This window comes from Loa loa (assembly GCF_000183805.2).
Source record: "Loa loa unplaced genomic scaffold supercont3.33, whole genome shotgun sequence".
Classification (NCBI taxonomy): domain Eukaryota; kingdom Metazoa; phylum Nematoda; class Chromadorea; order Rhabditida; family Onchocercidae; genus Loa; species Loa loa.
Genome location: NW_018108213.1, coordinates 62,634 through 87,057, shown reverse-complemented (window position 1 = coordinate 87,057; position 24,424 = coordinate 62,634). Strand labels below are relative to the sequence as shown.

Here is a 24,424-nt window from a genome sequence, read left to right as displayed (position 1 = left end):
ATATATATATATATATATATATATATATATATATATATATATATATATATATATATATATATATATATATATATATATATATATACATATATATATCTATATATATACGAATGTGTATTTCCCGAATAAACGAATCAATGAATAACAACTGAAATTCGCGTCAATAATTCGATGATTAACAGAGAAAATATCATCCTCCGAAAATGCGACGATCATTTCAAGTTAACAAAGTATGTAAACAAATAATTTTCAACTCGAAATAATCATAAATCAATGACTAGCAGGTTAAATGAGTACTCTAAGCATGCATACAAGAATTCTTCAGTGGAGGAGTTGCAATACGTATCACATTGCCACTGACGTATTAGATTCCATTTTTTAATCCTAGTTTATGTGCTTTCTACAGGCCTACAATTGCTTGTAACTGAAAATGAATAATAGCCAAATGATAAGTAAACAAATGATTAAGTGAAATTAACAAGCAAATATCAAAGGAAGCATTCAAAGAACAATATTTCTTTTCCAAACACCACAGATATATGTATGGCATAAACGGAAGTGAGGCTAGAAAAGACCAAAAGTAGTTCTCGTAAGACTCATTTATTGTTTTTGAAAAAGTAAACTGGAGATGAAAAATAAATCAGCACAAAATCAGAAGATTGTGATAAAGAAGAGACAATGGACTGATGACAATCTCAAAATGTGTCGTATTTTTCGAGAAATAAATCGATAGATTTCCATTCTGATACACACTATTAAAAATTACTCCAATTCCTTCCTTTCTTTTTTTTATATTTCCTTTAAACAGAGAAGTTTTGTGTGCAATGAGGAACAGATACGAAGTCAAACAAAGAAGCAAAACAATTAGTGAAATGTTGCATAATCAACAGAACAATTAGTGAAATGTTGCATAATCGCGTAACACAGAAGCTGAATCAACACTCTCGTAAATACCTTTGTGGTAATCATCAAGTAAATATATGACATTTGATGGGACGTTGGACATTATTTGCTTAATAAGCTCATTTATTTATAAAATTGATTTAACTTAAATAAACCTAATAGACGAGAACCTTTTCGGAAGTAAAGATGAAAAGCTTTTTTGGAAAGGAACGATAGACAACTTTAAGCGGTAGTAAATAAAGAGGGCTGAAGTGCTCCCATATGCTAAGACTTGATGAACAAATTAAATGAGAGTTGTTTAAAACAACTGAATTGTTTGCCGCAAACATAATTGCCCAAATATCTCCATTATGGAAAAAAACCGGATCAAATTTTGATGAAGGGTTACATAAGATATGAGAGCTTCAATTGGAGAAAAATGAAATATTGAGGAAATTTCAGGTAGAAAATCTTTTTCACTTCCGTTGGAAAGTCGAGAAGGAATAATTTTCTTTATTCGAACAAAAACATGATGAAGGAAGAAAAAGTAGCACTGCTTTCAAAACGGTATCTATAAAAAAAAGTGGAATTAAACGACTTCTATGTGATGACATTTGTAGCGTTGCCTTTTCAACAAATGGAAGCATTGATAGATACTGTTGAAAAAAAGCAATCAATAACTATTATAAATGAGTATAATCTGCCCAGTTATTTCTTGTCGATTAATTAGGAATGAGAGAGTTTTACGAACTAAGACTGATTTGATATTCCACTATATTGTGACATACATGTCATATAAAGAGAATTTTTTTGTAAACCTACGTAGATGGGTGGTTAGTGTGGTCAATGTAGTTACTCGGATTTATATTAGATCATACTGTAACATCAACTCTTTTTCTTTTAACTTTCATACCCTTTCTTTGTCTTGGGACAAATAGAGCACACTTCATTTCACAATATATTCAAATAGCACTCAGTGCTTCACAGTGCAGAATGAACTTTACGCTGATTTCCATCTATAGCCTTGTTTTCACCTAAAGAAATTCATCTTCCGACACCTTACTAACAGCAACCACTGAATTACAACTCAAATGTAAATAATAAGTTTAAATTCTCTTCGAAATTCCCTCCTTCCCCTCCACCTTCAACAAAGCATGGATTATTAGTATTATTCACAGGGTGGATCGTAGCAATAGCACAGCTAGTAACATGTGAGAGATTTTCAATAATGCTGCGCAGCGTGACCTCAGAAATGAATGTCGGTCAATAGTAGTAGAGCGGTCACATTAGGTGATGGAAATCTGTCCAGGGAAATGCTTACCTATATTTATGACTGGTGCTGGCCAAGTTAAAAATTTGGTTCATCATGAAATTCAAAACAAAAAATACGAGAGTATGCAGTTTGGAAGTACGGGAACAGTATATATCGCATATCCCAACATATAAAAACATTTAATTACATCTGCGAACAGTTTCATCCCCAATATATATTATTAATTCTAATAAAGCTCTTTTAAAATGACAAAATGACATTGGAAGAACCGTAATTATAATGATATTAATTACACCTGTAACGTTATGAATGAATTGGCTCATCGACTATTTGGTCCTCGCTTATGGTAAGGCTGAAGCAATTAACATTTTGCACATGGTAACATTGATGTCGACTCATTCCTCGTCTTTTTTTTCCTTCTTCCCATACTTACCTGTTGTCTGATCTGGTCAACTCTCGAAAAGTGATAATGTAAAACGGTACGAACTGTTAGACCCTAAGACCGAAAATAACGATAACAAAGATAAGGATGGCGCTGAAGACATGTAAGAATGTTATGCTGACAAAAGGTATGGAAAATGAATGGAAGAAGTGATCAAGACAATGAGGAAGCGACAGGAATCAGTAAGGTTGGTGATTACAGCGATGGAAGTTATGGTTATAAGGATAACTGTTCTGTGTATGATGCACAGTTCCGCAGTGTAAACCAACGAAAGGGACGGGGACGACAAGGCGGACGTTTAAAGGAATAAAAGTCATCGCGGCAAATGCAGTAAAACTACTCCGAGACACTATTCAAATATACACATACATACATACATACATACATACATACACACATGCATACACACATACACACATACATACATACATACATACATACATACATACATACATACATATATACATACATACATAAATACATAGACACATACAAATACACACATACACAATATACAAATACATATACATGCATGCATGCATACATACACATACACATATGTACATAAATATACATATACACAAAAACACGTACAAGATACGGACAAATAATGACATACACGCGATGTCCCCCGTCCCATGAATGTTGCTGAAGAACAATTACATGAGGTGAGCGCGTTTAGTGTGTATTAGGTGAGAGATGCAGATAAGTATCAATGTAATCACTTTATCATCGCTGTCGTCGAAATCAGCAGTGGTAGAGAGCTGAGATATCAAAAGAGAGGAGAAGCGGTGGCGCTATTTGTAAATGAGAGCAACAAATTAGGAATGTCTAAAATTCAACTTTCAAAGGCAGCAAAAAAGAAAACACGTGTTCTACGAATGAAAAAGATTTTCGAAATTTGTTTAGATATTATTCAACAAAGATTGGAATGCTATGCTACCGCCAATACTTTTTCGTTTCATTTCAAAACATATTGAACTTCAGAAAATGAAAAGGAATTATCATCCATCATCAATTAACTCATGAAAATGTTGAATATAAAACAATGATGTCGATCACCTTGTGGGCGCTAATGGAATTGTTGAGTACTATCTGCCCCTATGGGTAAGAGTTATTTTGATAAAGTTAAAAATGGTTAATTCATTCAAGACAATGTAAAATAACTAACGTACCCGCCAAAATACCATTATTGGACTGATTTCTACACTTTTAAGATTAAAGTGATGGCGTAAGAAAAAAATTTACGAGATGTGGGAGTACAAAGAATTGATCACATCATATATAGTTGCCACGTGATTATAACTGATTAGCTATCTAAGTGATTAAAACCGAGTGAAACTGTAATCAATTCTACTACAAATCAATAAATGGAACTTTCACTATGTTAATTATAAATTGTAAACTTTGCAATCAATAAGCTTTTAATACTTTTACGACAGATAATGTTTTCTATTCCTTATCCACAAAAGCAGCTCATAAATTTACTCACATCGTAGAAAATGATCAGAACGATCGAATTCTCTCGGCACTATTTTAAAGAACATGGGAAAAATGTTGCTGAAAATCCATCCAAAATGGATGGGAAGATGGATGAAGGGAGATGAGGAAGGCCACTAGTGTAGGGATAAAATGGATACCATGCCAGGCATGCGTTTTATTTGCATAAGGGATTAATCGGTGAGATAAGCGATACGACGGACGACAGGTATTGAACAAAAAGAGGGTTAATAGTTTGTAACAATAATAATAATAATAATAAAGTACACATAATAAGAGGAAGTAAAAAAGATGAGCCACCTAACGGCCATTAATTAATTTCCTTGAACAAATACTTTTTGTACAACATTTCGTCAGATTTTCAGTACTTCGTTTCCATACAAACGAGAATAGATGTATCAAACTTCGTGAAGATGACGTGATCAAGGAAGCATGGAATGACGTAGAGTAAGTGCTGAGGCAGATGCATCCATATCAATGGCGTGGAAAGACGATGTCACTCAAAAGACAATGATCAAAAAAAGGCTGACCTGCCAATATATCAAAAATGAAAAGCAAGAGATGAGATGAACTGTTTTATGAATTGTACAGCTATCTCAAATTACTAAAATATATGATGGATCATGTGATTTGTCAATAATAAACAAATCGGTTTATGAGAGTATAAACAAAGATGATAGGGGAATTGAATATATAACAAAATTTATTCATTACTTGAGAAATCTTAAAATACTGACTTCTCGTTCTCATTTTCCCTTATTCTCCACACAAACCTTCGAAAAAGTGTGGACTTTGTAAAAGATTACCAAATGAACGTGACTCTTTCGACAAAGTGGATTTAGTATTATCCTTCGATAGTGATTCCATGTGCGGACTCAGTAATTTTCAGATTAGACAATTTAAGGAGGAAGAAGGAAGGCCCACATTCTAGCTAATCCGGATCAGTTATAACACATCTATCTTCCCCTTCTGTCACTCACAAAGCAGACTGTGAGCATCTTTGGATAAAAATCTGAGTTGTGCCGGAAAAACACCAACTCTCAAAAGCTAATGAGTCCTGAAACTGTAATGAAAATGAAGATAGCTGAAACTTGTAAAACACTGTCGAGCTCTCTCCCACCTGTCACCTGCCCTATCCTCGATGATTGATAAGGAATCTATGCTGCTTTCCTCCTAATTCTTCCCTTGCAATCTCGCAATAATCATCTCGCGAGTTTTTTAGCTGTCGCCATGGATGAGGAAGCCGTTCTCAGAGGTCATCATAATCATCACCTCATTACTACACCATCAACTCCCTTCTTCATATGGACAACACATTCCTTCCCACCCTCTCCTTCTCTCCCTCTCGTCCTCACGTTCAGGTCATCGACATTCTCTCTTTTCGCTTCACCTCTCTCAAACAACATAAGAGAAGCACAGCGGGAAGAAAAGAGACAGTAAAAATAGAACTAGTTGATTAGCCCGAGGTCAGGACTTTTCACTTCGCTTCCTATTGGTCAGATATACGAATGACCAGAGAAATTCATAACAAATACATAACAAATACAATTATTCGTGTGTGACAGCTATACGTATACGTAACTAACCATGAACAGTTTGATTGATAACATACAAACTGGGATGGTCACAAAAGCTAAGTAAAACGACTTCCAGTAAATGAACCAAATTCCGAGCTGTTAATTTGCAAAAGAAAGTTAAATCGATGTGAGAACATGTGTCAACATTTCAGTTGAAATGACATATTATGTAGTTAGCAACTTCTCTGTGCCATCACTAAATGTATGTATGTATGTATGTATGTATGTATGTATGTGTGTGTGCGTGCGTGCGTGCGTCCAAATCGTGCAGACAAACAGACACACACACATACTATATGTATACACACACACACACACATATATATATATACATACACATATGCACACATTTTTACGGAACTTCCAAAACACCCATCCTGTCCTTCTCATTTCTTTCCCACACCATGGGTTCATGGATGATAAATTAAATAGAACGATAGTATGGCTCTCAAAATCATCCTCGGAAAGCCTAATCAGAAGGAAGAAGTGAATGAGTGGTGCAGGAGAAGGCATTCACCTTTGAACGGCATTCAAATCATTAATTTTTGGAAATGAACTAAACCAACAGATTCAAAGTAAGAATTCAGTTCAGAGCAAGTACATCGGGAAGTTGTTCGAGGAATCCAAAGTACAGTGCAACTTTCAATTTCAATCATATTCCGGCATACTGTTTATTTGTAAACATTACATATTACTGCCGGTTTTTCCAATTAGTTATGTCAGTTAGAGCAAAGGAGAATATTTCAGGGGGAAAAAAAAAGCATGATAGCTTCCATGATATGAGTAGGCTTAATTTGATCTAGCAAGCAGTGACAGATGCCGCCTCGAAAAAGGACGCTGTAAGGGATGAAACTTCGTAATTGTTCGGAAAGGACAATGAAAATAATAAGCGGTAAGAAACTTACAAATGAAGCTATGGTGCTAATAGGACTTGGTCAAGTCCTGCAATCCTTACAGGTTGCGCAGTCGTCGTTATTTGAGCAACAGCAATCATCACATCAGTAAAAACATACTGTTCAATAAGCAGTTCGAATTTCCTATATCTAGCACTATCCGTTATACTGAAATAGGCTTTCGAATATAGCGTACAGGATAGGGAGTTACGTATTCAACATTCGTAATAAAAGGCTTTTGGATAGATGAAAGTTAAAATTATAAAAAAAAAACGAAAAAGATTGTAATATCAGATCCGAAAACAAAAACATTTATTACTTATCTATGAGCCAGGGTCCTAATGATTTTGACAGTCTAAGCTCCAGTCATATTTCAGATCTAACTAGAAAAATTTCTTTTTTATTCTGGTGAAAAACATAAAAGACCAACTTAAGAATTTTATCATTCCAGTAGGAGCCTAAATGATTTTGGAGCCAGGGAACTGAAATTATGGATGTGGCAATTAATGATTTCAGTTGTATTGTGGTATGAGTGATTGCGACATATATTACAAGAAGCGTTGAGAAAACATTCTTCTGAGTATTTTACTTCGGAATATCCATTTTTCATATATATAAAAGATGTTTAAATAAACGCACATTTTTTTACGAATCTTTAAAAAACTTTTTAATAAAATCTTACAGCCCTAACCTGGCCATTTAATGATTTTCTCCTTATAGGAATAATAAAAGTTTATTATTCTTTCTTTCCTGTTCTCGAAGCCTAATAAAGTAGGCAAGATGAAATTCTAATTAAGTGCTACGTTTTTTTTTTAAACTGTTCTGCAAAATAAACCAATGGGGTAGAACGAATAAACAAGTAATAAGCAAGTAACACTCGAACAATTATGGAGCAAAGATGACAGAGAAAAATGTAATTGTAGGAAAACAAAAGGTAATCGTCTAAAACTACATTAGGCAAAGGTAATCCGTACATCTCTTCCATCTCCTTTTTGCTAATTATCAGTTTTATTTGAGCATTTATCTTTATTCGCCTGCTTTTAAATAATAAATAAGTGAAAAGTAAAAACAGAAATTTTGAACTGGAAGGCAAATAGAAAGTTCATAGATCACTGAGTTTGTACCAACCCAAATATAGTGTAAACAATAAGTTGTTACACTTTTACTGCCATATACATTCACCACTCTCTTTTTTTCTCTCTCCTAAGCTTTACTCGACATTGTTGTTTTGTATTTTGCTTATAACTCACATTAAATTAGAGCAATGATTTGCTTCTCCCGCTGTAATTATTTCGATGACAAATAATGTCACACACTGTCATGTACAGAATTAGAGAGCAGCTCCTTTCATTTTCGTTCCATTGGATCAGGTTATCTTGTGGAGCAAGATAAACCGATAAAACAAATAATGAACTTAATTACACTTTGTGGCAGATTGAGTGAGTAAATGAGTTATAGTTCGGACAGAGTAATCTGAGCAGTGCATTATCAGTGCCACAAATTAGTGCTGTTGAGTTTGATATCGAATATGACAACTAATAAAGACAGATGGGTTGTGAACATCCTTAAATTAACCACTTCGTTCATTCATCATTCTGTTGTGCTATTTTAATCAAAGAAGGGAAAGCAAAAAGGGACAAAGTGAAACGATACTGACAGAGTCCTCCCACAGAAATGACTCACTGATTAAGGTACCTATCCATCACTGGATCGGTTTCCCATGTCATTGTTTCTGTGTATACATATATATATGACGACTCCTGGCTAAATATATAAATTGATTGCGGTAACTTGTAACGGATTGCTCGTGAATAAAACATTTTTCAAGGAGTTAGACAAAGTGGGATGCTGATCATCGAGAAATTGCAAGATTTGCATTAAATGCTAGGTGATAAGCTAAGCCGCATTCGAGATCTCCAGTGACAAAATTTGCTTCAATATTGGGATATTTTTGCTAACTCTTTGAAGGTGCTCAGCCGAGGTAATATGAAATCAGTGTGAGTTTGCCCTGTAACCTTGCTGGAGCAAGAGGACTATTATGCACAATTGTTTTTCAGATCACTATACCATTAATTACATACCAATATTACGGTTATTTTGAAACGGAATATCCATAAGATCCGTCCTCAAAATTTTGGAATTTTAATTAATGTGGCGAATGATTAAGAAAATGGAACTTTAACATATTACAAATAAATCTGCTTACGTCGCAAATGTCATTAATCAACAACTTATTTCAATAAAACTCACTTCACTTTTATGTATTTCCAGCTGTCTCTACCTTTCTTCCTTCTTCTCTTGAATTTTATACAACCGTTAGTGAAAACTTTACACACACACTCTTCAGGAAACTTCCATCAAAATATTTGTAGTACCATGAAAATCATTTCTTTTACGTTACTGGCATTACGTATTACGATAAAAAAGAAAACCATTATAAATTTAGTTTAAATACAAACACTTTTGTTCATTAATGAAAACCGGGGAATTAGGACAACCTCCTTCAAGTAGGACAGATTTTGGTGGAAATCAGGAAGGATGATGAAAATTTCTCTTTATAAGCTTAAATTAAGCAACTTTACTAATGCGCGTCATTCATTGAAGTATAAGTCTTCTTGAAATAAACCAACCGCCAACTAATCGCAAAGTGATGAAATGTTATGCAATGAGTAAACAGCAAAACAATGAAAAGTAACAAACAACAAAAGAATTCGACCGCTTAACTTGCAATGTTACGTCCACTTCAAACAACAAAAGAGAAAATATTTGAGATATTTAAAGCGCAAACTCATCAATGTTGAAACTAACAGCTGAACATTATAAATTGTTTAAAAAGTTGACAAGTACAAAAATCCCAGTTCTCCAGTATATGAAATGACCAAGTGGAATCAATTTTGAAAGATGACCATCTGTGACAAGATTATGACAATAAAACAAGGTAATTTGCAGTACCCTCTGCGAGTTCCTTTTGCTTTTATCTCACCCGTGTCATGACAATAACTATAAATAACTAAATATCTCGAGAAAGAAAGCGTTTGAAATTGATAATACAATGTAACATGTGAAATGAAATGGCTGGTGAAGAACGTAACGAAAAGAAAACGAATAGGACAGTCCATTACTAGTACAATTGCACAAATGACAAAAAGCAACAATTTGATTCTTCCTCCTCTTCCTTCCTTTGTAATCATGTTTTCAATTTCGTTTCCTAATTTTTTAATATTAATAATTATGGTTAAGTGACATGAAAGCGTTTTCGCCTACTTAAATTAATTACAAATAGATTAATTATAAGAACATCGCTTAATTCGAATTATTTCGCAGAACAGGTGAGAAACTACTACTCTCTTAAGGAAGCGGGATTAAATGATATACAATCAGTTGGCAGTGAATTCAAACATCACAACCACAACGATTGTTACTGACGTATTAAATTACCATTGAGTTTTCCGATCGTCAACCGATCATAAAAGCTGAAAGCTTAACAGTAATTGAATGAACCAATAACAAGTTATATCATACTTTTTGAAGGAAATATATGGTTGAATGCGTCAAAACAGTGACAGAATAATTTGATTTTTTGTGTAAAATGAAATTATTCTGGCAGTGAGAGATCAGAGATCAGCAGCGAGACGTCAGAGATTTTTCACAATCTGTTGCTTGATTTACTTTCTAACAGCAATCCTTGAGATATATGCCGATGATTACCATTACTTTTAATCACTGATACAGTGATAATCAAGACAAACAGTAACATTATTCGCGTGAGGGGAGGGAAAGGAGGAGGGGGAGGGGAGAGAAAGAGAGACGGAGGAAGAATTTATGAATTAACTTTAATATCGCCCATTGTTATACAAATTCAATGGTAAGTTTTCTGTCGGAATTCTATTGAACAATGAATAAAAAGACAAAATTTAAATTCAAGAACTGGAGATACTTATGAGGTTCAATTCCTCCCAATAAATCGATTTGGGAAAAGCACGCCGATAGAAGGAAGAACAAGGAAAGAAGGGAACAAAGCATGCTGGTCACAGTCTCCAATTTATCGACAACGCGTTCATAAACTAATTAACATATTACAATTCTTCTTTTCCAATGTATGAAAAATAATTTGAATCTGTTGTTACACAACAGCAATTGAACCGCTGCCACACCAGACTTTTCCCGTACTAATGAGTCTTTGTAAACTTCACCGATTTGCAAGGTTGATCTCTTCCCTCCTAAAATTTCGTTTATTGATTTTTTACTGATTAACACCATTTTAATTCCATGCGATGGATAATTTCCAGGAGTTACATCGAGGAAGCACCATTCTCACCCAATTCGGGTTCCGAATTTCGTTCTCTGCACAAACCCAAGATATGAAGCCAAAAATTTAAAAATTAAAAAAAGACGTCTGCAATGACTATGACAAAAACTCTAGATAAGCATGAACAATAACAAATAACAATAACACAATAACAACAAAGCGACAGAAGTGAAACATTACCGATATTTAATTCAGATGTACATCCTAAAAACAAATCAGAATCATCGAAGCTGAGAGACACTCCCGACAAGTGACGATTCACGTTTCATCCTACTCTCGACAAGATCACCGGTAGACCAACACTCCTATCTTTCTACATTAGTTGGTGTTTTTTTTCTGATTATTGTCATTCTGCTCTCTCCTCTCTGCTCATTCCTACTACCACTACCGCTGCTGGCATTTTCAATTTTGTCCACTGCAATCCCCAGAGATTCTGCACTATGATACCGTCATCAATGATAGCAGTGGAAGTAAACAAAACACTGAATTCAAAATTTTGAGAAATACATGTATGAGAAAGAATTCGCAATCCTGAATCAAGTCCTGGTGCAACAGATCATCGTAAGCTTAATTATCTCCACATTACTGCCTATCAGTGGTGTAACCAATCTCTCCTTCCTTCCACTACTGTATCTCTTCCAACATACAGCTAGACAGTACATAAGTATTAAAAATGAATGATTATGTAAAAGTGTGGGGAAGACAAACGAATGGATTCCTTCGTAATACCAATATTTGAACTGGTAAAGGTAATACCTAAACATAACACACAATCATACTTGTTGCCTGTGGTATTTTATTGTTTTTCCATTTCTTCCTAAATATATTAGAGACAATATTTCCAATATCGTTTTTTCCTTTCCCCAAATTTTCAACTTCGAACTATCACAAAAAGCATATATTCGACAAATAAAAAAAATGCTTTACTCTCCTTCCTCTAAATAACAACAGTACCATAAACAGGGCTGCAACCGGAGTACGGGAGTGAATGCCAAGAAAGAAAGTAAAAATTATGGCAGAAATGAAACATTATTAAAAAGGATAAAAAATGGACATTCATTTGGAAGTGTACTACACGAATTCACTTTAAGTAGCGGAAAAGTAAAAAAGCATACCTCTAGAATACATCATTGGGGTTGAATAAAGTAAAGTGTAAAAATGAATGATGAATTGTTGAAATTTGAAACCGGACAAAATATTTCTTTAAATAAGTTATTATGTTAGTTGAAATTCTCAGAAGAATATAATTCGAGTGGTGGTCATTAATTCATGAAAGCGGAGGGTAAATAACTGTTACATTGCGTGATAGAAACAGAAAACCTGTTGACATAGAACAGGAAAAAAAGACATAATTTTGGTCATTGAAAAAGGTCAATTGGTTTCTCTCAAATCTTCTCAACTGAATTAATTATTCGTAGAATTTTATGGAAAAAAAAGTAAATGCAAGAAAATTGTCATTTATATTTGATGAGTGTCCTTCCGATTTTTGACTTTTCTTACATTAAATTTGACATCAAATCACTGCTTTACTGGATTGAACGGCAATACCCCACTATTTGTCATAAATTGCAATACTTTTCAATCTCTTTACTAAAGACAAACACTCGAAATGTGACATGCGATATTCTTCCCCGAACTCTAATCCTCTTTTCCAGTCCTTCCATCTCTTCACCCACTGATACTACACAGTCACCGACAAATGTCTTTGGCCTTTTTGCAAAAATCAATAGATTTCTTTCTGTTGATTAATGAAAATAACAAAAAAAGATTTTCTTTATCGTGAAACGTCTTCGGAACAAGAAAGGAACTGACTTATTCTACAAGTTTGTTATTTTTCTCTTTTACGAATTAATTTCCTTTGCTTATGTTTTTTTCTTTTTTTTAAAGAGAAATCTACATTTAAATTTACATTAATTTTAAAATTTTGAATTAATTTCACAATGTTAACTATATTTCGTTCTAGCTAATTAAATCTGAATGGCAAGAATAAGAGCAGGGAAAAAAGGAAATGTGACTGAGTGAGTCAGTCCAATCAATCAGTTAGTCAGCCAGTCAGTCGGTCAATCAATCAGTCAATTAAATGCTGTTATCGCGAAAGGAACGAATTCACCAGTACGTTATAATCTATGCCTAAAGCTTTCACAGCAGGATGCCTAGGAGCGGACGGTAGCAACACTATACTAAGATGGCTATTTGATTTATATAATGTGAAAATAAATGAAGGAAACTGAAATAACTTTTTGAAAATTCCTCTCATTATCGTTTCAAATATCTTTCAATTTGAAAAAACATTCTTGAGAGGAGATGAAATATGCGGAAGAGTTTTTTGGAAACAAAAGATATTTTCAACTTAAGAGGTAAAACAAACAATTCTGAGACTCAGTTATCAACGATGTATGCCAGCTATCCTTCGTAGGATAACAGATATAGTTTTCAAAGCCTTGTCTCGTGATATAGCGACCGGTATGGTACTATATTCACTGCACTACTCAAAAAAAAAGAAAAGAAAAACTAGCTAAAGTAGCTCAACTTACCAGTCAGGAAAACCGGTCTTTCTTCAACAGAAATGTGATAAAATAATGCTTCTGTTTGAGTTTTCCGTCCTCCAGCATCAACGGTAGTAGTAGAGATTATAAAAATGGGTCTTCCGCAACCGTACAGAGGACTATGGTAGTACAAGCAGAACGGTTGAAAAATAATTATAACAATGTCAAAGGTCAACAACATTTATCCATTTCAGTGACCCAAACTAACGACACCGTATAACATTTCCTGTAATGAATAATTTTTTCGGAGAAAATGATCTCCTGTTAAGCTTGTTGGTATCGTTCGTCACAGCAGTGAAGTGCTTGTATGGTAAAAAATGGAAAACAAATATATCAGTAGAAATTTTCATAATTCAACAGAGTGCACAGGCGATTAATCTCTGACTGTGAGAACTAGCGGAACAACATTATTTCATCGCTAACTGTTGGAATCGGAGTTGGAAGTTCGAGTGCTAAAACCCCGAACAATAAGGTACAAAATTGTTTCCTGAAATATAATATGAATAATACATGACAGATACAGTGAAACTAAGTGATAAATATTAAGGCATTTTTATACATTTTATATATGAATATTAAGGCATGCCGGAATTTTAAATCCGTTCACGATTGATATACGAGGGAAATACATCCAAATATTCCCGGTTTTTGCAATGAAAAACTGGGAGACTGACAGGTGCAGTCTAAAATACAGCAATCGAAAACAAAGAGAATCCGTCAACTTCTGTTGTAAGACTTAATCAGACATCATAAATCGTAAACTGTGAATGACAGTTATATAAAAATTTTTGCAACACTCTGAAAAGAAAACGTTCATCGGAGGAACATTACCATTGCTATGCACTGCAGCGACAATTGAACTAAAAACATTTACCTTCTCATCCAACCTTTATAAAGTACGCTGTTTTGGTAATCAAAAGTGGCTTGTTATTTAGTGCTGCGCAATTGTGAGTGACACGGCAGGTGTACGCCGGACGTAGTTGAACATCAGCACTCTTGGAATGTTTTGCCGTTTATCTGTTCCATTTAGTTGACCATTATCAAAGTCGCTAGTGCTTTAATCATTTAATCATCACTGATTAAAGGGAACAACCTTTTCTCGGTATACCTAAAGATTTTTTTGTCATTTCCATAAGCCGATAAGGTATTCAGAATAAGTTTCGTGAAAGTTTGATTGAACATATTGTCATTGTTTACAACGATAACAACAATCCTGTGTAATGATGATATTCGATAAATCCTTGAAGCATGCCGTTAGATTATGAAAATGAAGACAAAAACCCGAATAACAATTGGTTAAAAAACATAAATCAAATCGTCGAAAGTAATAAAATAGAAGTTAAATAATTGAAACAAACAGATAAGCGAGCATCTTCAGAACAACTTGAAGAATTCTAACAAATTCTGTTAATAAAAAAATCTGTTGGAAGAAATGAGTTCAATATTCTTCTCGTTCCCATCATTACTACCAATCAACAAGCAATACCTTTCATAAAATTCAAAAGATATCTGCTCGATTCCGACTTTTTTTCATGTTAAATAGTTTATATTCCAAAAAAAATTTATGAAGATGGTCCAGAAGTGTTACAATATAAAAGAAAAAATGGTATTCAAAATGAGATTTGAAAATTTCTTTTTTAAAAAACTGTCAAAATATGTCCTTCCACGAAACAGCATGGAAACGATCATTTGTTACAAAAACATATAAGAACTGAATATTGATCCTTGAGAATTTCCAATTCCTCATATAGTTTATAAATTTCAATAAAACCGGATAACCTCCAACTCCTACTCTCTTCGCCTAAATTGAGGGATTCCCGTTATTCCCGTTACTATATTGAGCATTTAAACTCTCTAAATTAACCAAACCTCACTACTTTTGGCGTGAACTTTGCTGTAAAAATGTGATATTTCCCACGGCAGTGTTGCTGATATCATATTTTGAATGACTATTTTGTGGTTGAAGAATTAATCAATTATAGTCAGCTTCAGTTTTAAAAGCATTCAAGATCCGAATTTACATAATTGTGCATAAGATCAGGTAAAGTTTGAGCTACAAACAACTCTTACAAAAAAAAAAATTCATTGTAAGAAGAGTGGGGTAAGAGTGAAGTCCGTGTTATGGATATTTGAGAAGTTGAAGTGTCCATATCCCACTCAATTATCCCCTAGGCAACAATTACAATAACAATTCATTCAAATGGAGAAAATTTTTGAGATGGTATAAGGAGAGAGAGAGAGAGAAGGAGAGAGAAAGGGGAGGAGAAAAGAAGGGAAGAAAAGAGAAAAGAGCTAAAGTAAAATCAATCCCAGGCAAGGGAAAGAAGAGGCAAATATTACTTTAGTAGAAGTGGCCTCTGTTCCTCTCATTTTTCTCCACTTACTGCCGGAAATTGTGGACCATTGTGACGGCGACCACCATCACTATTATCATAATTATCTCCTGTAAAAAGGGCAGCGAGCCAGTGAGTAAACCGTCCTCTTTTGCTGCAATGACGGACGAGTTCGTGACCTATAGGATAGCGGTCTCCACTTTGATGATTACAAAAGACTTACCGCAAATTACCTAATTTATTCTCTCCAGATAATATCAATAACAAAAATCTCAACGTAAAATTGAATAAAGTTGCAAATTAAAAAAAAGAAAAAATAAACTTTGAAGTACATCCGGTAAAAAGAACTTTATTTACTCTTCGTAATTCTAAACAAATATCGTTGTCAACTTAGTCGAGCTCCTTGTCATCCGCTTCTATTCATTTCTTTTAATTCCACTCAAATATGAATGAAAATTATTCATTATCCCTTCTACTGAATATTTGATGAAAAGAATACAATGCGTTATTTGGCTATAAGAAACATTCGCGTTTTGTTAATTTTCACATCGAAAATAAGATAAAAAAGGAGGGCGGAAAGGGACAGAGCGTCTTTCTTCATTTCATTTATTTTAAAACTTTTATACTTTCTACAGGTAGCACTAATGTGCACATAAAACACGCATACGCACACACATACAACACATGCATTATACACATACACACATACACGTACATATACATACACATATATATACAGACATATATATATACACACACACATGTACATATGCACAGAACTGCGTTTACATATATATGGTATGGACAAATACTCTAGTGAACATTTAACTGCGATCAAATTTTTTTTTTAAAAAAAAAGAGAATGAATTTCCAGTTAACATAAAAGTCATTCACATTATTTCTGCTCAAAAGCATACACCAAATTATCGCTATAATATGAATGGGAAAAGAGCGGACAGAAGAACGCAGCGTTTCAAGATAAGACTATGGGAGGGGGAATTGTCCCTTTAACAAATAAGTGCCTGCCTCTCCCATTACTTTCTCAACTATATGACACGTTTGCAGATTAATTCCAACATATATATTTCAGCCAAGTGATTATGTAAATGAATCAGTTGTAAATGACGTTGAGGGAAACATCAACCCTCCCTCTCCCCTCTCCCCTCTCCCCCTATTACTAAACTTTAGTTTAATTTCTGAAGAAATAAGATGGGAACATTTCGAACTATGTTTCATTCTTTTACATCACAAACAAATCCATTTTTTCTCTGGAACCAAAAACTTATTCACCTATTTGGATGAATAATTTATTTTCAACAATTTAAGCAATATTACTACAATCACGTACCCTAAAATTATTGAATCAACTAGTGTTGGATGAGGCGAGAAGAAACGAGATTGGGCAGAATCTGTGATGATGCAACACTTTTGAAATATTGTTTACAGAGACACTAATTGCCATAAGGGCTAAGATGAACAGATGGACAACTGAACAGATTCAAATCAATCATTAACGAACAAATCATCCCTCAAATTTAAACTCAAAATTTGTTGGGATCTTAGCAGTAAATTACGTGGACAAATTCAGGTACAGTTCTAAATGCTTCGATCTTGTGCATCCCTGTTGTTTTTTCCTGATATTTTTAATTGTTGAAAGCTCATTTCGAAGGCAATATATACCTGCAGCTTTTAAAATGTGTGAATTTAATTATGTCGTATTAATCCCCCTTTTTTTAATATGATGACATTTGCTAAAGGGTAGCTGTTTATTTAAAAGAAATAAAATAATATACGCTATTAAACGGTTACGATGGATCTATCCTCATAATATTAATAACCTAAAAAAGCTTATTTAAAAAAATGTGCAAAACTAGAACGAATAAAGCAAACCAGATGAAACCGCGGAAAACTCCGGTGATAAACGGAAACGAATTTCCTTTTGCAACTATTAGCCAAAATGTGTAAATTGTACTTTTCGTCATCATATAAATAAAAATGCATACATCAACCAGGTTTACCTCTTTGTAATGAACAAGATGATGAAGTTGTAGTTTTATGAATAATATTCCAAATTTAGCTTTAACTCATTATTAATTTCGACAGCTATTCACGAACTGTAAATGAAGTGGAAAAGACGGAAATAAAGTATGCAAATGAGGATTTACCTAAAACTAAAGGAATTTATTCGTCCCTCAAAATCTCTCTCTCTCTCTTTTTACAAATGTGGTTTTTTTTCTTTTTTTGAAAACATATACAATCTTTCTCCTTCTCTCTTTCTCTCTCATTTGAATTCGATTAAACACTATTGCAAATAAGCATAGAACAAGAGACAGATAATCAGTTTAAAGATCGATCAGTTTATTTGAGATTGAAATATCTAAAACGCAATAAATCGTCCCAACTTTGTTATCAGTCAATATGTGACAGATAATCTATAAATATGCCGATCTGTTGAACATCTTAAACCCTTCCCTGTGTTAATTAGTTTGGCAAGAAAACGAATAGATGGATGGAAGAAAGAAGAGACACAATACAATCCATTTACATTAACACACGACTACACTTCGGACATCAAAAAAAATTAATGAAGCAGGATTAAATCTAATTAAGGATCCGAGAGTTCTTAGGTTAAATCTGCTACCTAACACAGAATATGCTCGATTTAGTTCCTATTTCCCAATTCTGCATTATTGTCATTCATAATAACGACAACGATAAAGGATTAGGTGGCGATTCAGTGTTACACTTTAAATTTTCACATCTAAATTCAATTCGAGGCTTAAAATTGTTTCCTCGCTTATTTTACTGTTTCTCAACGACTGCACAAGGTAAAAGTGGAAGGACATTTTTTATCACTTCAATTATAAGAATCTCTTACTAGCAGAAAGTGAAGTGAATGAATCGATCAGACATGTTTGATATATTATCACCTTCAGTTATTACTGCTTTGCTGCTTTTTGTGATGAACTATTGACTGGGAAGAAATAAATCCAATATGAATACTTTCTCACATTCATTGTTTAAAGGTTTCAGTCATTTCGTTTACTTCACTAGACGGTATTATGAAAAGTATATGATAACGATGACATAAAGATGATGAAAATCACTTTCAACCGTGCGTGCAATAAAGAATGCAACAAAATAGGGAAAGAAAAGGGAAATATTGATAGAACAAATTTCGAAATGTTTTCTAAAATTTTTTTTTTTTTTAAAAAATTTTTCGAAAATTTTCGAAAAATTTTCGAAATCTGCAGCAATTGATTCAAATCAAATCTCGTATTATAAACACAATAACTGCCCAAGAGGTAAACAAGTGAATGTCACAGCAACGATTAAAACCGCGAAGGTGAATAAATGACAAGCCGCAATCCGGATTCATGGTTCAACTTGTTTTTCTCGTCTCTTTCTTTTCTTGTCCTCTAAATGTCTTTTTCATAACCGAAGTTATCTAAAAAAGCTTATTGAGATGATCGGATGAAAGATAGGGATTGATTAAAAGAGCTATATGGAAAATGGTGCTGAAGGATGATCAGTAAATGGAAGAAGTCATATATATGACAAAGAACAATGACATTCTTAATCAAAATTACATTTGCCATGAAGCTGAAGTCAGTGATCACTTCTCATTAGCTAATTTAGCTGAAATGTTCGCACTGAATAAAGAGGTGATTGCGATGACTTATAATAGGAAAGGTTAAAATCCATTCTATGAAAGTTGGAAGGGAGGAAAAGGAGAACGGAACTTCTCAGGAAATGATGGAAGCTGCCTTTAGCTGTAGTAACAAATTTGGGGAATGCTTATGCGCTTCTTTTCTCTTCTTATTGTTAATAAAATAGATTATCTGATTGAGTGTAATCTTTTCATTCCACGATAACTGAATTCAATTTCCGATAAACTTTCCGAATATTATTACGGAACAAACGGATCTCTGAATCTGTAAAATGGAAGTCATCCTAAGATGTGCTATAATACAAGCGACTAAGCGACAAAGTAGGGCAAGGTTTAACTACACTATTGCACAGTTCTTTAATGCCAAAAAGATATGGCAATCAGCTGATGATGAATTACCATTAAGTGATAGAAATTAATTATAACAAAGACGTACTTCCTCATTACGAAGTATTTCCATCTACCTTAAGGCTAATCAAAGTTATTAATCCTTTAGTCATTTCAACAGCTTTGGAAATCATCCTCTTCAGAAAATCCCAACCACATTTATCTGTCGTGTGTTCATGTATTTTTTTGCATAGATTCTTTAAACCGAAATTAAAAATGATAGGAAGACCGAAAATAACGTTACTACCTTGTGATATTTCACCTTCCGGAATATGTTGATAATCGTACCAAGAGTTCGGCAGGAACTCATAAGGCCTTAATTGAAACCTTTCCAACTTATAGAGTTTGTCGTCAGCAAGCTTATGGGCATTTCCACTTTCCGTATGACGTATCTCTCACGTGGCATATTAAACAGCTCATTTTAGTAATCTGACAACAATTCAATATGACTTATATCTCAATTCAAAAAGGTCAACATTTGAAAAATTTGCTGCTTCAAAATGAGAAATGACCTATAACGTGCCATGGCATGCCATGCGTATTTAGCTTCTCGGTTTATTGAAGCATTATTGAAAGAGCCAACCATAGGTTCTGACAAATTGAATTGAGCCGAAAATGCTCCACCACATCCCTATACTCCTTGTTCTCTTTCTTCTAACTAGTAGAACGACAAATTCGGATGTCCTTGGAGAGATGGACAGACATAAACGTTAAAAGAGATAAACTGACAGAGACATATTCTTCATTCCTTCAAAATCTTTTCATATATAGACTACAAACACATATACAAAGAACGCCTCTAACTTTCACTGACAATTTGTATAATAAATTCAATGATGGTAATTTCTAGTGATATAAAGATGTCTTCTGATAGCAAGTGATAAGAAAAGAATGAGTATGTCCGCTTTTGTATAAATCTCTACATTATGACATGAAGTTTGTGTCAATTAAGCAGCAAAAAAGACAGAGAACTGTATACCGAAAGATGGAATATAAGCTACAGACGGTCACACACCTTCATTTTCTCTCGTCCCATGAACAGAAGTCCCAGTCGATCCATGAACTAAAATCAGAGAAGTGGGGAATTTAAATGAACTGCTTTAATTGAAAATTTGTTAATTGCAACTGAAACTCATATGAAAATCAGGAGAACATATAGGAAATAATGGGAGAGAAATTAAAGCAGCATCCCTCTAATGAGGACATAAAGTGACATACATAAGTGTTGCTGCATGTCAATAAAGCTTTTGGTAGAGCTTAGTGAATTGAATATGTGAGGGGAAGTAGGCGAAAAAAGGAGAGAGATGGATGGAAATGACAATAAATAGTATGATTGAATGGCATCTATTGTTGCGTACATTCCATCCCTTCTCCCATCATCCCTTTTTACTTAGAAACTACTGCTCTCTTCAATAAGACATATTAAAGTAACACCGCCTTTTTTTTCCACCCTAGCAATAGCAATAGCAGTAGCAACACTTTAAATTTTGATGACAATTCTTGAATGATTATTACTGTTATTTCCCATAATTCGACGTAAAAATGTTTCATAAACGATAAATCATATATACATAATAAAATTTGTTTTGGAAATATCATCAGAGGTGTGAGAGTTTTGATGTTTGGGTAATATTAATGCTTACATGTCATTCGGGCATTCCCACAAACCATACATAAGTCGAGATGGAAATTCTGCATATTTGGAGGGAGTATATATTTGGAGGATCTCGTTTCATTAAGCAGTCTACCGTACATTGCGTGAATTGACCTATATCATGCATGGGTGGCTGACAGTAATTCGTAATCCATATGAATCATTGGTTGAATTCCATTAAAATTTTTTTTACCTTCTTCAAAACGTAAACATGCCGTAAAAATTGTGGGGGTTGCTGAATTATTAAGAAATGAAGATTTTTCCCATAATTGATATTTACTGATGAAATGTAATGCTATCGGTGTCCCTTGAAAAACAATTCCTATGCCAGTTAAGAGCGAAGTCATTTCAATAAATTTAAACTATTAATCAGTTTGTAAATTAAGCCGTAACATCCCATGAGAACGGACAAAGGCAAGTGGCGTCCTGTAAATAACGATTGTCATCAGAGTACCAAATAGTCGGGTATCATTATTGTCTTTCTCATTTTCTTTCAAATTGAACCAGCTTTTACAGCCTCTTATCTCTCGCTGAGGCAAAATGTGTTCAGGAAATTTTAAAAAATCTCTTTTCCGCATTATAAAACTCATCTACTCGATTTACCTGGTTTTCCATCAACCTTCTTTTGTATTTTCCTCTTTGCTCTCTTCTTTTTATTTCTTCCTTTTTTTTTCTTTCTTTTTTTGAAAGGTCATCAACTAATTAACTCTTCTCCAGCGCTCGATTTCGTTCTTCACTCATTATTGACTTTGCCAGTTTGACATTTCATATCCGGTGGAAAACTTGCTTGATATTTCTGAACTCAATCTGGTTGTTTTTTAACATTAATTTTCCCATTCATTTTTCTTTTTTTGAGCATAAATTATTTCCTAAGCATTTTCTTAAGGGTAAACCTCTAACAATTGAGTGCAAAAAAGAGAAAGGGAAAAGCTAATTAATTAGCCCATATGACTGTGTGATAAATTGTATGTAAATAGTATAGCAGAAATATTTTAATAGCAAGATTGAATGACTTTTGAAGGCGCTCATGTCCCACTGCCAACATTGCAGTAACACCGTAGAGTTACAGATGTTATCTGAAATAATCTCTAACTATTGTTATCATAGCTATCATTACCTCGAGCAATGAAAAATTGTTTGATCCATAATGCGCCTGTTGATGACAAGTTATAGTAAGCATACCCATTAACTCCTTCTATATAATCCGTTCAAATGACATTTAATTATTCATGAGATTGAAAAATGCTAGGATCGCACAAGGTCGTACTACCTGCAACTATAATAATTCAGATTCATTAAAATTACAGACAGATCTTAATTTAGGATAAAAAATTCGAAATAAAGCGGTTAGCAGCATTTTTGCTAGAGCATAATAAAGAAAAATCATAAAGTTAGCTGATAATAACCAGTGGGTGGGTAAAAAAATATGATATGATATAATTTGTTTCTCGCCAAGGTAACCATTATATTCATCAGACACGAATATATATGCAAATAATTGAATTAACATAAAAAGGCGGTTATCGTACAACAATTACTAAAAGTAATCCAAAAATTATTGATAATTATGGAGAAAAAACCGCCTATAATCCAAATTTTAATTTCATTAAGGATATTGGACAGCAAAAATAGCCAGCAAAATACATGTTGTCTTACAGTTACCCAGCTTTAATTAACTTTTCATTGTTGAAGTTGAGCACCTGCTTTTCAATGGTTTATCCCATATCCGATTTCCACAACGTTTTTACATTTACATGAAGCTTTAAATTTTACACTGTTATCCAAAGGTCATTCGTTTTTTACCTCTCTCCATAACTTCTCAAAATTATTGACAGCAATACAAATAAAAATATTTTAATCGATCAATAAACATTGTCATATGACAAGAAAGTAGACGACTTTAATTTTAACGATCAAAACAAATGAACTGTATGAAACAAAAATCAACGAATTTTAAGCTTAAATAATATTTCCTGTTTTCTATTATCAGAAGAAATGGTGGAAACGAGTAGGCCAAAAAGCTGAAGCTAACGGGGGACTCAACTATTAGACCACTAATTCGGCATGGTAAAAGTCGAAGAAGCTAAAGCTAGGGAATTTACTTTTTTTTTTGTTTCTTTTTCCCCGGCCTCACCTAAATAAAATTTGAGTGAAAAAAACATGCTAAAATTAAATGAGTGAGTAATACCGAACTGGAAAAAAGTCAACCCTTAATAGAATCGTTGTTTTATCAACGATAATTATGTCACGAATATATTACATAAACTAGCAAATATGATTTTTTATCCGTATGCTCAGTTTTTAGTTGTTTAACCATTAAAACTTCCGCAATTAAGAACCTGTAATTAATTAACAGTTATTTAACGGTTATATCTTTTTCTGCTTCTCCATAGATTCTCTTTCACCTCGCTCTCCTGCGACCCTAGTCGTTATTAAATGATAGCCTTACCACTTCCTTTATTTTTATTGATGAACTTTTTATTAAAATGCAAAACGCTTTTGGCTTTCGATATGATCTGTAATTTCTTATGTTATTTGGATGATGGCGAATTCCGAAATTTACATTATTCATAATTTCAACTCGATGATCTCAAAATAATAACGACCAATGGCTTTGACCTGATTTCACAATGGATCCTAGTTGGATACATTTTAGATTTTAGCCAAAAAAGGGTTTATACATACAATTGTTAGAAAACCATTCCACTATTACTTTATCAGATTTATTAGTGTAACAAAAGAAAATTATAAAAGACGGATGAACACTGACAATTTCTTATCAGATGCGAAAATAAAAAATTCAACTTTTACAGTATCTGACGACTGATAAGCTATAGATCTGAAACTGTAAAAATTTCGGAGACATTGAAATAAGGTGTGTGTGTGTGTGTGTGTGTGTGTGTGTGTATGTGTTATTTGTGTCTGTTGTTTTATATATATATATATATATATATGTGT

The 24,424-nt window shown here is 33.6% G+C and overlaps 3 protein-coding genes across 3 annotated transcripts; 2 read left to right on the top strand and 1 right to left on the bottom strand.

The window, feature by feature from the left end:
• Positions 1-2,733: 2,733 nt before the first annotated feature.
• LOAG_04363 (hypothetical protein) lies at positions 2,734-2,907 on the top strand (the record flags this gene model as incomplete). The annotated part of the gene is made up of 1 exon (XM_003139900.1): positions 2,734-2,907. The coding sequence occupies one exon, from the start codon at positions 2,734-2,736 to the stop codon at positions 2,905-2,907; it is 174 nt and encodes a 57-aa protein (XP_003139948.1).
• A 2,894-nt stretch (positions 2,908-5,801) lies between these two features.
• LOAG_04362 (hypothetical protein) lies at positions 5,802-6,131 on the top strand (the record flags this gene model as incomplete). Its single annotated transcript, XM_003139899.1, has 1 exon — positions 5,802-6,131. A coding segment is annotated over one exon (330 nt), but the record flags the coding sequence as incomplete, so codon positions are not given.
• Positions 6,132-19,616: 13,485 nt separating this feature from the next.
• LOAG_04361 (hypothetical protein) lies at positions 19,617-20,872 on the bottom strand (the record flags this gene model as incomplete). The annotated part of the gene is made up of 4 exons (XM_003139898.1): positions 19,617-19,690; positions 20,060-20,127; positions 20,325-20,443; positions 20,828-20,872. 4 exons carry the CDS (start codon positions 20,870-20,872, stop codon positions 19,617-19,619), a joined length of 306 nt encoding a protein of 101 aa, XP_003139946.1.
• Between the last annotated feature and the right edge of the window lie 3,552 nt (positions 20,873-24,424).